Genomic DNA, 16,419 nt, shown 5'->3' on the forward strand with positions numbered 1-16,419 from the left:
CAGGGCTCTACCATCTACTGTGCAAGTCCTGCCCTGGTTTAACTTACCAATGTACAACCTCTCACACTTTTTCTGAGTTAAGTTCCATATGCCATTCTCTTGCCCACTTCCCAAGTTGGTCTAGATCCTGTTGTAAACTTGGCAGGCATGGTAGTGTAGCAGTTACCGTAATGCTATTACAGCGCCAGCGACCCAGGTTCAATTCCGGCCACTGTCTGAAAGGAGCTTGTACGTTCTCTCCATGTCTGTGTGGGTTTCCTCCGGGTGCTCTGGTTTCCTCTCACATTCCAAAAGGATGTATGAGTTAGGAAGTTGTGGGCATGCTATGCAGGTTGCCCCCAGAACACTCTATGCAAAAGATGCATTTCACTGTGCGTTTCGATGTACATGTGACTAATAAAGATATCTTGGCTTATCTTATAATCTTCTTCACTGACCACTACACCACAGATTTTGGTGTCATCTGCAAACTTACTAATCATGTTAATAAGGTGATACAAGAAACTGCAGATGCTGGAGTTTATAAATAAACAAACAAACAAATAAATAAATAGACTCCAATCTGGAGCAACAAACAACCTACTGGAGGAACTCAATGGGTCAGGCAGCTTCTGTGGAGGAAAGGAATTGTTGACATTTCTGATCGAAACCCTGCATCAGGATCAGTCCTGATGAACGCCAGCCCAGAGGGCATATGGAAAGGTCTCACAACTCTTCATTCTCCTTTGTGTGACCTCTGCTCGGCATTTGAGTCCTGCTCAAAAAGGGCAAGACCACTGCAATAGAAAATGTAACCTTGGAATGTAGGAAAGACACCCAAAATCCAGAATTACCAATGGGCCAATCTGTCGTCCAACCTCAAATTAGCTGTTGGTCTATTTGGCAGCTTGATGGAGGATCATTTGAATTTTAACAAGGCCTTTGACAAGGTCCCACATGGCAGGCTGGTCTGGAAGGTGACATCACGTGTGATCCAGGGTGATCTCACCAATTGAATACAAAGTTGGCTTGGTGGCAGGTGGTGGGTTGTTTTTCAAATTGGAGATCTGTGACCAGTGGTGTGCTGCAGGGATTGGTTCTGGGTCCCCTGTTGTTTGTCATTTATATTAATGACTTGGATGAGAATGTAGTGGCATGATTAGTACGTTTGCAGATGACACCAAAATTGGTGGTGTTTTGGATAGTGAAGAGGATTGTCTAAGTTCAGTCCAGAAAATGGGACAAGGAATAACAGATGGAACTTAACTCTGACAAGTGTGAAGAACATAGAACAGTATAGCACAGCAACGGAACAGGACCTTCAGCCCACGGTGTCTGTGCTAACCATGATGCCAAATGAAACTAATCCCTCCTGCCTGCACATGATCTATATCCCTCCATTCCCTGTATATTCATGTGTTATCTAAATGCCTCTACCATATCTGCTTCCACCACCTCCCAAGGCAGCACATTCCAGGCACCCACCACTCTGTGTAAAAAAACTTGCCCTGTATATCTCCTTTAAACTTTGTCCCTCTCACTTTAAACCTATGCCCTCTAGTATTTGACAGGTCTACCCTTCGAAAGAGATTCTATCTACCCCAGCTATACCTCTCATAATTTTATAAACCTAATGGGGGAAGGACCACAGTCTAGGGTTCTTCCACTACTGGACATGGAGGGGCTGAGTTGGGTGGGGAAGCCCCTCAAACAATCACAGGGAGCCACATGAGTGGCAAAGCTGCTGTGTAAAAAATGTGTTGACATTACTGAATGTATTGACCAAATGACATGAAGAATGTAAAGAGTTTTGCACTGTTTATTTATATGTACATTTTATTATGAAGAACGTCTATTTTTGAAATTAAAAATGTAAACTTCTATCAGGTGTCTCCTCAGCCTCCAACTAAGATGTTGCATTTTGGGAAGTTAAACCAGGCCAGGACATACACAGTAAGTGGCAGGGCCCTGGAGAGTGTTGTAGAACAGAGAGGTCCAAGGGTACAAGAACATAGTTCCCTGAAAGTGGTGACATAGGTAGGCAGAATGGTAAAGAATGGGTAAGGCATGCTTGCCTTCATCAGTTGGGGCATTGAGTACAAGAATTGGGACGTCATATTACAGTTGTACAAATTGTTGGTTAAAGTCACAGGATTTTCCCAGGGTACGGGAATCTGAAGCTAGAGGGTATAGTTATAAGGTGAGAGGGAAAATATTTAAAGTGGACATGAGGGGCAACTTCTTCACCCAGAGATGGTCAGTATATGGAATGCGCTGCCGGAGGAAGTGGTTGAGGCAGATTCAGTAACAACATTTAAAAGATATTTTAACAGGTACATGGATAGGAAAGGTCTGGAGGGATATCTAAACATGGGGAAATGGGACTAGCTCAGTTCTTGGTATAGTCTGAATGCCTTTCAGGATTGCACTAAACTCAGATCTCAGAGCTAAAGGCACCACATGAAGCCAGTGGACCATTCAGTGCCTCACTGCTTCTACTCACCCACGCTCACTCACCTTTCAGTAAAGCCTGAAGAATGGCAACATCCAAATCGTCATTCCCTGATGTGTTTGCTCGGAAAACAGTCAGAAGTTCCCGCATCCTGATGATATCTTGGATCTGAGGAAGGAGGAACAAGGTGCAGTGAAGTTTACCAGAGGGACTGGTAACAGATCAGAAAGCAGGAAGCACAACAGCTTGTACAGGTGACACACTTTTGGGAAAATACAGGCTTTTCCCTGGTTACCCTCTTGCTCTTAATATACCTACAAAATGCTTTGGGATTGTACTTAATCTTGCCTCTCAGTGCTATTTTCTGTATCCTCTTCATCCCCTAATTTTTTAAAAAAGTACTGTCAGTTACATTCTATACTGTTGTATGATCTCCCCTGTTTTCAGTTTAGAGAAAACAATGATTCTTTTTCTTTATCCTGCCTTCAATATCCCTTGACATCCATGGTTCCTTGGATTGTTGGCCTTATTGGAACATGTGGGCCCTGAACTTCCATGACTTCACTTTTGAATGACCCTCACTGATTGCATGTAGATCTGTCTGTAAGCAGGCTACTTGTGCCAGGTCCTCTGTCATGATACTGAAACCAGCTTTTCCCCAATTTAGAACCTTGGTTTCTGATCTATTCTTGTTCTTCTCCAAGCCAACCATAAAACTTACAGGGTCACTGTCACTGAGCATTCTCCCAGTGACTTACACTCTGCTTGCTCAGATATAGTCCCCAAAGTTATGTCCGGTACTGCTCCTTCTCCCACAGGAATACCTGTGTACTGGTTCCAAACTTCTTATGGATGCACTTTATATTGTTCACCCTCTCTAAGTCTTTCACACTGAAACAATCTAATTAACATTGAGGAAATTGAAATCCCCTGTTCTTTGTCCTTATTGCTCTTATACCTCTGTGACTTGCCTCAATATCTGCTCTATCTTCCTGATGACTCTTTGGAAGCCTGTAACAAATCTCCAGCAAAGTGATTGACCCCTTTTGGTCACTAAGGGCTCGTTTGAAGAGCCTTCTGGATATCCTCTCTCATTACTGCAGTATTGGACTCACAGTCGTTGTGAGATAGTGCATGGAAATAGACTTTTCAGCCCACCAAATCTATGCTGACCATGAAGCACCTTTTTACACAAATTCTACATTATTCCCATTTTTTATCCTCCCCATGTTCTCAGCAACTCACCTACACATTAAGGACAAATGACAGTGGTCAACCTGCACATCTCTGGGATGTGGGAAGAAACTGCAGCACCTGGATGCTGCACCACATGGTCACAGGGAGAATGTGCAAAGTCCACACAGACAGCTCCAGAGGTCAAGATTGAACCTGGGTCTGTGGGTGCTGTGAGACAGCAGTTTTACAAGCTGTACCACTGCGTCACCTTGTGATCTTGGCTCTGGCTAGACTCCCCAGAGGAACATTTATCCACACCATTTCCCAACATAAAGAAACGGAGGAGCACTCTGAAGTTTACCTGGTGACCTGTTCCTCTCTCTTCCTCTACCTGGTAGCCACCCATTCCCTCTCTAACTTCTTTAAGCCGTGGAGTGACCACCTCTCGATGCGCAAACGAAATGTAAATCCCAGCCTCACGGATGTACCACAGCAGCTCCCGCCGGCACTGAAACCCCAAAACCTGACATGCATGATTATCAATCAAAGAACAATTCTCGCAGATGCGATCATCCAGACTGTAAGGAGCATCAAGGAACTCTACAATGCTGCAGGCTATGCAACAAATGGGACTGAGTCAACCTTAAAGTGAAAAAAAACACACCAATACTTCAAAAGTAAACTTGGCACTTTGTTCCTTCCAGGGCAAGATCAGTAAACATATTATACAGGGGGTTGCTTTTTAAACAGGAGGTCTGTGACCAGTGGTGTGCCGCAGGGATCTGTGTTGGGTCCTTTATTGTTTGTCCAAGATATTATTCCTTTGGAAGAGCATGTAGGTGGCAATGATTAGTAAGTTTGCAAATGACTCCAAAATTAGTGGTGTGGTGGCCATTGGAAGAAGACAACAGGGTCTAGATCAACTGGGAAAGTGGGCAGAGGAATGGCAGATGGAATTTAACTCAGACAGGTGTGAAGTGATGCGTTTTGGGAAGTTAAACCAGGGCAGGACACACACAGTGAATGACAGAGACCTGAGGAGTGTTGTAGAACAGAGAGACTTTGGGATACAGGTACACAGTTCCCTGAATGTGGTGACACAGATTGCCAGGGTGGTGAAAAAGGCATATGGCATGCTTGTCTTCATCAGCTGAGGCACTGAGTACAAGAATTGGGGTGTCATGTTACAGTTGTAGAAGATGTTGGTTAGGCTGCGCTTGGAGTATTGTCTGCAGGTCTGGTTGCCATACTATAGGATGTGATTAGGCTAGAGAGGGTGCAGAAAAGATTTACTAGGACGTTGGCGAGACTGGAGGGATAAGGAGAGACTAAACAGGCTGGGGCTGTTTTCTCTGGAGCAAAGGAGGCTGAGGGGTGACTTTAAAGATGGTCACAGTCTTCTTCCCAGGGTAGGGAAACCTAAAACTAGAGGGCATAGGTTTAAGGTGAGAGGGGAAAGATTTAAAGGCGACCTGAGGGGCAAGTTTTTCACACAGAGGGTGGTTGGTATATGGAACCAGCTGCCAGAGGCAGGAACATTGCTTAAAGGGACACTTGTACAGGTACAGGAATAGGAAGGGTTTAGGGGGATATGGGCCAAACCTGGGCAGATGGAATTAGCATAGATAGGCACCTTGGTCGGCATGGGCGAGTTGGGCTGAAGGGCTTGTGTTCTGTGCTGTATAACTCTATGAATCTATCTCTCTCAATCTGGTGCACATGGGAGCACCAGCACCTACAGGTTCCCCTCCAAGTCGTACACTATCCTAACTTGGAAATATATTGGTTTCATTGTTAAGGAGTCTAAATCCTGGAAGTCCATCCCAAGCACTGTGGAAGCACCATCACCAGAGGGACAATGGAAGTTTAAGGTGCTTCTCCTAGAAATGAATTAGAAAAAGACCCACAGCAGGGTGGGTAGACAAGGTGATGAAGAAGGCTTTTGCACGCTGGCCTTCATAAATCAGGGCAATGAGTTTCAAAATTGGGAGGTCATGGTGCGGTTGTACAGGATGCTGGTAAGGCCACATTTGGAGTATTGTGTTCAGTTTTGGTTACCATGCTATCGGCAATAATTTATTAAACTGGAAAGAATGCAGAAAAGATTTTCAAGGATATTGCTAGGACTTGAAGGACTGAGTGAAAGGGAGAGGTTGGACAGGCTGGGACTTTATTCCTTGGAGTATAGGAGACTGAGAATTGATCTTATCGAGGTGTATAAAATCATGAAGGGCATAAATAGAGAAATGCACTCAATCTTTTTCCAGAGCTGGGGTATCAAGAGTTTGAGGGCATAGGTTTAAAGTGAGGGGGAAAGATTTAAGAGGAATTTGAGGGTCAAATCTTTTACACAAAGAATGATGGAATGAGCTGCCAGAGGAGGTGGTTGAGGCAGGTACAATTACAACTTTTAAAAGACAGTTGGCCAGGTGCATGGATTGGGAAGGTTAAGAAAGTTATGGGTCAAACACTGGCAAATGAGACTAGCTTGGATGGGGCATCTTGGTCAGCATGGACCAGTTGGGCTGAATGGCCTGTTTCATGCTGTATGACTCTATGATGCTCTGACACAATGTAGGAAATGTAGGACTGTTTGCTAGGAAGAAGAAATGTGATGGCTGACTTCAGAATGCAACCAATACATGTGGCTGGCTCTAACAGGTAACATGGAGTACACATACATGTCATTCCACACACCTCCATCACTCTGACCTGCCATCTCCCTGCTGGATGCCCCAGGAGCTGACCTCCTTTCTTAACTTGACGATCCCCGCTCATTCTGACCATAAGTCTCAGCAACAACGGAGCCATATTTATCCCAGAACCAGGAGCACAACACCACCACCTATACCATCAGCCGAAGTATCACTGTGCCTGCAAGGTCCTGCAGGCACCTGGGCTGGTCAGGAGATGCTTCAGAAAGTCAAAATGAGCAGCTTGTGGATCTGACAAAGGTCCTAGACCTGAACTGTTAACTGTTTCTATTTCCACAGATGTGTCACACGCCTGAATGTCTCCAGCGTTCCTGTTCCTATTTCAGTTTTCCAGTATCTGCAGTTTTTCTTGATTTCCAGGACAACCAAGCTGTGCTAACAGTTCCCAAGGCATAAAATAGCTCTGAGAAACTACAGGACGTGGCCCCACGTAGTATGTTACTGTGTGGTCAGTGAGGACAGTGACCTTGCAGTTAGTGAGGACAGAGTCACCCTGCTAAACCATGACTCCTGTGGTCAGTGAGGACAGGGTCACAAGCTACACACAGTGACCGTTACACAGTGTTACCCCTGTGGTTGGTCACCATGTTACTCTATCTGACCCTTTGGGTCAGCATGGTCAGAGGCACTATGTGAAACAGAATGGACAGAGTCAGCTGGTTACACGGAGCCCCCTGTGGTCAGTGCTGACTGAGTCACTGTACTACATGGAGTGGGTGGAGTGGAGTCACACTGTGACCTGGAGTGACCCCTATGGGTCAATGTGAAAAGTTATCCTTTCACGGGGCGTGAACCCTGTGGTCACTCATAGAGTCATAAAGTTGTACAGCACAGTATCAGCCCCTTTGGCCTACCATGTCCACAGCAACCATTGCAGAGAACTATACTCATCCCATTTACCTGCATTTGGCCTGGAGCCTTCTTTGCTTTGGTGATTCAAGTGCTTCTTACACGTTATGGAAGTATCTGCCTCCACCATCACCTCAGGGAGCACATTCCAGATTCCAACCATTCACTGCATGGAAAAAATCCCCCTCAGATATCCTTTGAACTCTTACCTCTCACCTTAAACCAAAGCTTTCTTATCTTCGTCACCATGACCATGAGAAGTAAGATTTTTACTATCTACCTTATCTATCCCCCAAATAATTTAATATATCACCATCAGGTCACCCTTCAGCCTCCTCCAGTCAGGCAAAACGAACCCAGCGTATCTAATCTCTCCTTATAACTGAAATACTCCAATCCAGGCAACATTCTGGTGAATCTCCTCTGCATTCTCTCCAGCTCGATCTCATCCTTCCTACAATGTAGCAACCAGTATCTTTTTTTGAAATGTCTAATACCAGAGGGCATACATTTAAGGTGAGAGGGAATAAGTTCAAAGGAGATGTGTAGGGCAAATTTTTTTTACACAGAGATTGCCTGGAATGCACTGCCAGGGGCAGTGGTGGAAGCAGATACGATAGAGCCTTTAAAGAGGCTCTTAGATAGACACATGAATATGCAGAGAATGGAGGGATATGGACCATGTGCAGGCAGCAGGGATTAGTTTAATTCGGTGTCATTAGCTTAATTAGTTTGGCACAACATTGTGGGCTGAAGGTCCTGTTCCTGTGCTGTACTGTTCTATGTTCTGGAACTCCACTCAGTATTCCAAGTATGGCTTAACCAATATTTTATAAAGTGGTAACATGACATCCCGGCTCTTATATTCTATGTAACGGCCAAAGAAAGGCAAAGCATCCCATGTGCCTTCTTCACCACCCTCTCCATCCATGGGTCAGTGTGACAGAGTCACAGCATTACAGAATGACTCCTGTGGGTCAGTGTGGACAGAATCGATCTGCTACAGAGTGGTGTGCAATTCTATGAGTCCTAGAGCGAGGGTTTCAAAGCTGTACAGAGCATGCAGAGGGGATTTACTGGAATGACACCAAGCAGATTTGGCTTCCACTAACTAGCAGCCAAGTTGCTCACGATATTCAAGGTAAGAAGTAGATGGATTTTCAGGGAAATTGAGGGTTATAAGGAATCAACCATGATCTCACTGAATGGTAGACCTGGCTTGATACATTATTGTCCAACTCCTGTTGCTTCTTATGTTTAGTTATACAAAGCAACTTCAGAATTAGAGAGAGGAGATTGAATGAAATTGTGAAGGTTTTAATAAACAAAAAACTTGCCTTCATTAGCAAAAGGGTCAATAATCAGGACATAGGCTTGATGTGATTAGCAAATGAACTTTGGGCTGATAAAAAGAAATGCGATAACTTTCAAGTGGACTTTGAACGACATGAAAAGTGTAAACTTGCAGGGCCGTTGGGAGAGGACAGGGGACCAAGTTACTAGCTCTTTCAAGGAATGGATGGAGACATGGCGTGACATGAACTGAATTTCCAGGAGCTGGCTGAGGGTCTTAGCAATATCTCTGAAACATGTCATGCACTGGGACTGGGATGCAGCTGATATAACACCCTGTACCAAGCAATAAGTGAATGATAGACCAGCGTCTTTGGGTTGTAAATCAAAGATCAAAGTTCTAAAAATTAAAAATACACTAAATTGGGCAGGCATGGTGATGTAGCGGTTAGTGTGACACTATTACAGTGCCAGTGACCCGGGTTCAATTCCGGCCGCTGTCTGTAAGGAGTTTGTATGTTCTCCCCCTGTCTGCGTGGGTTTCCTCTGGGTGCTCCGGTTTCCTCCCACATTCCAAAGACGTCTGGGTTAGGAAGTTGTGGGCATGTTATGTTGGCGCCAGAAGTGTGGTGACACTTGCAGGCTGACCCCAGAACACTCTACGCAAAAGATGCATTTCACTGTGTGTTTTGATGTACATGTGACTAATAAAGATATCTTATCTTAATGAGCATTCAGAATGCATAAGAAAACTGAAGATTTGGGACTGGTTTGAGTTTCACAGCAAATTCAAAAGGTGTGTGATTTCATTGTTAATTGGAGTGCAGTGGGTCAAAAGGCATTTGTTAATGTGGCCCACAAGGGGCTTGGAACAAAATTCAGACATGTGGTACAAGAGGAAACATAACAGTGTGTTGGGTCCATCTATTAGATGAGGAAGGCTCCAAGGAGGGGGCAATCTTGTACCTTTTTGGTCCATAATATTATATCTCGTTCAGAGAACATGCTGTAGCAATCAGCGAAGAATGTGCGCAGTTGTTTCTGAATGAAGGAGATGGTAATCTGAGCCATGGGTAAGTCTGCCGCACCAGCCAGCACATCAGCCACTCGGCCTGAACCCTCCACAATGACACAAGGAGTCCCGTTGCCCATTGCACTGTGTATTGTCTGCAAGAGAAAAATCACCATCACAGAACAAAACACAGAGGGGATTAGGAAGTCAATCATTTATACACATCAAAAGTTCAGGGGTGGTACCTGCAGACAGGAAAACTGTAAATATTACACCTTTGTTTCAAGTGGTCAGCATAAACGAGTTGGGCCAGAGGGCCTAGTTCTTTGCTGTATGACTCTATTACTCTAAGAAGCAGGGAAGGGCCAGTGAAAAAGAACAGTCATTTTGACCTCAGTACACGGGTTGAGCAAGGGATGAGGTCCTGCAGGTAGAACTGAGGAAGTGAGGGAAGAATGCAGCCAGAGCCCGGAATGTGCCCTGGCTGCACAGGAGAAGTAGGAACACGAGAGATCTGTGGTGATCAGGGATCAAGAGTTAGGGGGACAGACAGGCATTTCTGTGGTCACAGACATGTCTCTGAGATGGTACTGGTCAGAGTTAGGGTCAAGGATATCACTGAATGGTTGCAGAACATCTTGAAGGGGAGATTGACGGCCAGAGGTTGTGGTACATATCAGTACCAAGGCAATAGGGAGGAAAAGGGCCGAGTTCCTGAAGACAGAGCTTTGGGAGCTTAGAAAGGGGTTAAAATGTAGCAGATCAGTATCTGGTACACCCAGTGCCACATGTTGGTGAGTACAGGAGAAGAAAGCTAGAAGATGGATGCACAAATGTGTGGCCAGTATATGAGAGAGAGGTTGGATCATTTCTGGCCAGGTGAGTTTCACCGTAACAGGAACAGGAGCAATGCTGTTGTGAGTGGGGTGGGAAGTGGTGGGTAAGAGTTGAACTAGTTCGGCAGGGGTTGAGAACTTGACGGTGTAGTGGTCAGAAGGGAGGGGTGAGGGGATATTTAGGAAGTCAAAGGTTCCAGTCAATGGGCCATTGGGAAGAGGAAGAGAGAAGGCATGAGACCAGTGAAGGAAAAAATGACAGGATCAAATTAAAGGCAAAATACATAAAGGAATGGAGAAGGCAGATCACACTGGATTAGGCCAGTGCAAGAACTTTATTGAGGCCAGTGAAAGTGACAATTATATGTTGACAGGCCAACGAGAGGGAATGCCATATTAGGTCTAGTATTAGATAATGAACTGGTCAGGGGGACAGTGACCACCACTCCCTAACCTTCAGCATTGTCATGGACAAGGATAGGAGCAAAGAGGACAGGAAGATATTTAATTGTGGAAGGGCAAATCATGAGGCTATAAGGCTAGAACTTGAGAGTGTAAATTGGGATGACATTTTTGAAGGGAAATGTACCATGGAGATGTGGTCATTGTTCAGGAATCTCTTGCAGGATGTTGGGGATGAATTTGTTCCAGTGAGGCAGAGAAAGAATGGCAGGGTGAAGGAACCATTGGTGACAAGAGAGGTGGAACAACTAGTTAGGAGGAAGAAGGCAGCATACATAAGGTGTAGGCAGCCAGGATCAGATAGGGCTCATGAGTAGGGTAGCAAGGAAGGAACTTAAGAAGGGGCTGAGGAGAGCAAGAAGGGACACGAAAAGGCCTTAGCGAGTAGGGTTAAGGAGAATCCCAAGGCTTTTTTCACATATGTGAAGAGCAGAAGGATGACGAGAGTAAAGGTAGGACCGATTAGAGACAAAGGTGGGAAGATGTGCCTGGAAACTGTGGAAGTGGATAAGGTTCTTAATGAATAATTCTCTTCAGAAGGAGAGGGGCCTAGATGACGCTGAGGACAGTGTTGGTAAGGTTAATGTTCTAGAGCATGTAGATATCAAGAGAAAGGATGTGTAGGAGCTGTTAGAAAATATTAGGACAGATAAGTCCCCAGAGCCTGACGGAATATTCCCCAGGCTGCTCCGCGAGGCGAAGGAGGAGATTGATGAACCATTGGATCGGATCTTTGTTGTCCATGGGAATGGTACTGGAGGATTGGAGGGTGGTAAATGTCCCCTTATTCAAAAAAGGTAGTAGGGATAGTCCAGGGAATTACAGACCAGTGAGCCTTACGTCTGTGGTGGGTAAGCTGTTGGAGAGGATTCTTAGAAACAGGATCTATGAGCATTTAGAGAATCATGGACTGATTAGGGACAGCCAGCATGGCTTTGTGAAGGGAAGATCATGTCTCACAAGCCTGACAGTGTTCTTTGAGGAGGTGACCAGGAAGATTGATGAGGGTAGTGCAGTAGATGTGGTCTACATGGATTTTCATAAGGCATTTGACAAGGTTCCACATGGTAGGCTTCTTCAGAAGGTCAGAAGGCATGGGATCCAGGGAGGCTTGGCCGTGTGGATTCAAAATTGGCTTGCCTGTAGAAAGCAGAGGGTTGTGGTGGAGGGAGTGCATTCAGATTGGAGGGCTGTAACTGGTGGTGTCCCACAAGGATCGGTTCTGGGACCTCTACTTTTCGTGATATTTATTAATGACTTGGATGAGGGGGTAGAAGGGGGGGTTAGCAAGTTTGCAGACGACACAAAGGTCGGTGGTGTTGTGGATAGTGTGGAGGACTGTCAAAGATTGCAGAGGGATATTGATAGGATGCAGAGCTGGGCTAAGAAGTGGCAGATGGAGTTCAATCTGGAGAAGTGTGAGGTGGTACACTTTGGAAGGACAAACTCCAAGGCGGAGTACAAGGTTAATGGCAGGATTCTGGGTAGTGTGGAGGAGCAGAGGGATCTTGGGGTTCATATCCACAGATCACTGAAAGTTGCCTCACAGGTGGATAGGGTAGTTAAGAAAGCTTATGGGCTGTTAGCTTTTATCAGTCGTGGATCGAGTTTAAGAGCCACGAGGTAATGATGCAGTTCTACAAAACAATACAAGATGGCATGGCTTTAAAGTAATGGGTGGGAAACTCAAGGGAGATATCGAAGGGAGGTTTTTCACCCAGAGAATGGTTGGTGCATGGACTGCACTGCCTGGGGTAGTGGTGGAGGCAGGTATATTGATCGAGTTCAAGAGATTGTTAGATAAGCATATGGAGGAATTTAAAATAGGGGGATATGTGGGACGAAGGGGTTCGATAGTATTAGGTGTCATTTAAAGGTTGGCAAAACATGGTGGGCCGCAGGGCTCGTAGTGTGCCGTATTGTTCTATGGTTCTATGGTGTATCACTAAATTCTGTACATAATGCACATATGTGAATACAGGAAGTGTGGTAAATAAGGTTGTTGAACAACAGACAGGCACAGATAGCTGTGTGGGAACCACGTCCCACATAAGAAGCTTGGCTCAAATGGGGCAACACTGGGCACAAATTATTCCTGGATACAAAGTGTTTGTGAAAGACAAGTCATTGAATGTTGGAGTTGTCTCGAATGATAGAGAAATGGGGGGTTATGTGGGAGGGAAGGGTTAGATAGATCTTAGAGCAGGATAAAATGTTGGCACAACATTGTGGGCCGAAGGGCCTGTACTGTGCTGTAATGTTCTATGTTCTAAATGGCCCACACCTGCATCTATGAATCAGAGGGGGAGCAACAACCAAAGTAAAAGCGGCAAGGAGCATGTATGTGAAAAGTTTAGCTGCAAACATAAAGGGGAATCTGAAAGTATTCTTTAGGTATATAAACAGTGAAAAGTGAAAACAAACGCAAATTACTCATTTATTACATTAATGTGACTGTCGGATGATAGGAATACATTACAGAATACATTTGTACGTGGATACTGGCAGTCATGTTAATGAAATAAATGAGTACTTTGTGTTTGTTTTCACTTGAGAAAGGACTCCTTCCAAAGTAACAGGGACACTGGATATACAAAATATTGATAACACAGAGGTAACAGAAAAGTTGAAATAAAAACAAGAAATGCTGGTAAAACTCAACGGGTCAAAGAGCATCAATAGACAGAGAAACAGTCAATGTTACAGGTTTGGGAGCCTTCAGCAGACCTCTTATTCTGAGGTAAGTCACCACAGGACCAGATGTAATGCGTCACTGGATTTTTAGGGAGGAAGTCATGCATATGGGAGTGGTGCCTAAGAACTGGAGCGTGATGAATATTACTCCCTTGTTCAAGAAAGAGAATAAGGAAAAACCCTGCAACTACAAGCCAGTCACAAAACAACAAATTTCACGTGATATATGTCAGTGATAATAAATCTGATTCTGATTCAGTGCATTTAACTTCAGTGGTGGAGAATTTTTAGAAACATTGATCCAGGATTGGATTAATAGTCACCTGCAGGAAAATGGATCGAGGCAAGCCTGCAAGGATTTGTTAAGGGTGAATTGTATTTAACCAATTGGGTAGAATTTTTGATAAGATAATGGATACAGTTAATATGGATAACGCAGTTGATTATAAAGGTTCTACAAAACAGGCAAAGCTGAAACACAAGGAGGTCATTGACAGCATGGATCCAAGATTGGTTTATTGTGAATTACCATTTCTCTGACTGGAGAATGTGAATGGTGGCATTCCTCAGAGATCAGTGTTAAGCCTGTTGTTTTTTCTGATCTATATTAATAACCTATACTTGGGATTGTAAGCCACAATTTCTAAATTTGCAGATGACACAAAACCTGGCAATGTTGTGAACTGTGAAATGCCCTTGGCAAGTAGGATTAAGGAGAATCCTATAGCGTCTTAGGCAGGGAAAAGGCAGTTCCACACAAAGACAAAGGAAGGAATCTATGCCTGGAGCCAGAGGAGGTGGGCAAGATCCTTAGTGAGTACTTGGCATCGGTATAAGGGGAAGGACATGGATGATAGGTCAGAATGCTGATATTCCAGGACATGTTGCTGTTAAAGCGGAGGTGGTGTTGGGTCTCCTCAAAAACATTAAGGTGGATAAGTCCCTGGGGACTGATAGAATCTATCCCAGGATCCTGAAGGAGGAGATTGACAGAGATCTTTTTGTCTTCTTGTGCCGCAGGTGAAGTCCCAGAAGACTGGAGAATAGCCAATGTCATTCCTTTGTTTAAGGAGGACAACAATCTCAGAAAGAAGGGACATGGGGCAAAGGTGGTCACACTTCAGGAAAGATATAGATGCGTTATAAAAAGTGCAGATCATAAAAGCATTTCCAGAGATGAGAGAAGTATGGTTAAGTTGGATAGACTGGAGATGATGGGTGATACCCCTTGGAAAAAAGAGTAACTTAAGAAGGGTATAGATAGAAAAACACTGCTCCCACAGGTGGAGGATTCAGTAACTTGGGTCTATAGTATATGATTGGCAAATGAAAAGAAAGTAACATGAAAAAAAACCTTTCATGCAAAGCAAATGGTTGGGGTTTGGAGTGGATACTGGGGGAAGCAGTGAAGACAGAATCAAATGTTGGTAGAGGATGAGTTTCTGAAGGAATTTTCAAGAAGAAAGAGGTGAATTGTTTATAAGGAGTGCAGATTCTTCCAACAGTGAAGTGGGAATGATACACAGCCTGAGTGACAGTGTGAGCGAGAGTGAATGAGTGAAGTGAGAGCACAATGTGAGTGTTCCAGTGTCAGATGGCCAATGCAGTGGGTGTGCTGCACTGTTAGAGTGCCAGTGCACTAGGAGTGATGGGCTGTAAGAAGACAGTGTATTGCCTCCACCTATGTAGTGACATAAAAGGCCATGTGCGGTGAGAATGCTGTGATATCAGAGGGCCAGTGCAGAAGCATTGCTGTACTATATGTGAGCTGGTGTGGTGGCAGAGTGGTGCTGTTGGAGTGCCAGTGAATAAGAATCCTGAGCAACACACAACACACTGGAGGAACTCAATGGGTCAGGCAGCATCTGTGGAGGAAAATGGACCATTGACATTTCAGGTTGAGACCCTTCACCTAGACAGAAAGATAAAGGGAAGATAGCTGGTATAAAGAGGTGGGAGGAAGGGGTGGAGATAGAACCTGCAGGTGAAAGGTGGATCCAGTTGAGGGGGTAATTGGCAGATGGAGGAGAGAAGAGTGGAAATGGTAACAGAGGCTGGGAGGTGATGGGCGGAGGTGACAAAAGGCTGAATGTGGAATCTGATAGGAGAGGAAGGTGGAGCATGGGTGGTGGGGAGGACAGAGGGGAGTAGTGGGGGAGGGGAACCAGTGGGCTATCGCCCTCTATCTTTCAGTCCAGATGAAGGGTCTCAACCCAAAACTTCGACTGTCCATTTCCCCCCACAGATGCTGCCTGACCCACTGAGTTCCTCCAACAGTTTGTTCTTTGCTCCAGATTCCAGCATCTGCAGTATCTTTTGTCTCCACATGTCAGATAGCCAGTGCAGTGGGAGTGCTGTGTTATCATTTGGTCACACAATGGGACTGCTGTACTACAAGAAGGCAGTTAGTACAGTACCCCCACTGCTATACCGACTGTACAATATTGTAAAAGGTCCTGTGCAGCAGGAACGGAGGATGTTACCAGCAGACCAGTGCAGTGGGAGTGCTGCACTATGGGGTGTCTGGTGCAGTGGGAGTGCTGCACCATCAGGGGGTCAGTTCAACAAGGGTGCTGCATATCAGAGGACCACTACTGTGGTTGGATACATGATCTTTCGAGGCGTCATTAAACCAAAGCTTTAGCAATCCTCAGGAGTTAATGAAATCCTGTTTCTGAGAGGAAGTTCTGAGGACGAGGTGCAGATTACCCTAACGTAATCACATTGCTGTCGGAGAGACCTTGTCATTCAAATGGGCTGTTCATTTTCTTCATAAACAATGGTGGCTACATTCCAGTATAATTAGTATTTTTCGATGTCCCAAAACATGAAAGGGAAAGTGTAAAGGGGGATTAACTTACATTCAATGTTCCAGGACCACCTTCGAGGGCAACACATACAATTGGGATCTCAAGTCCAGCATCTGCAAAACAAATTTTGATGTCACAGATT

General features: G+C 44.8%; 1 protein-coding gene across 10 annotated transcripts in view; it reads right to left on the reverse strand.

The window, feature by feature from the left end:
• The window catches only part of trpm2 (transient receptor potential cation channel, subfamily M, member 2), a 247,332-nt gene that overhangs the window by 122,798 nt on the left and 108,115 nt on the right, over positions 1–16,419 (reverse strand). For all 10 annotated transcript variants that reach the window (XR_007958558.1, XR_007958583.1, XR_007958595.1 and 7 more), the window contains 3 exons: positions 16,329–16,390; positions 9,430–9,630; positions 2,497–2,599 (listed from right to left, as the gene is read on the reverse strand). Coding sequence is in view for 6 of the 10 variants with exons in the window: in XM_052043091.1 (XP_051899051.1) it covers positions 2,497–2,599; positions 9,430–9,630; positions 16,329–16,390 (366 nt within the window). In the remaining 4 variants the exon portion in view is untranslated. The remainder of the gene's footprint in view (positions 1–2,496; positions 2,600–9,429; positions 9,631–16,328; positions 16,391–16,419) is intronic.

Source organism: Pristis pectinata, chromosome 1, assembly GCF_009764475.1.
Source record: "Pristis pectinata isolate sPriPec2 chromosome 1, sPriPec2.1.pri, whole genome shotgun sequence".
Taxonomy (NCBI): domain Eukaryota; kingdom Metazoa; phylum Chordata; class Chondrichthyes; order Rhinopristiformes; family Pristidae; genus Pristis; species Pristis pectinata.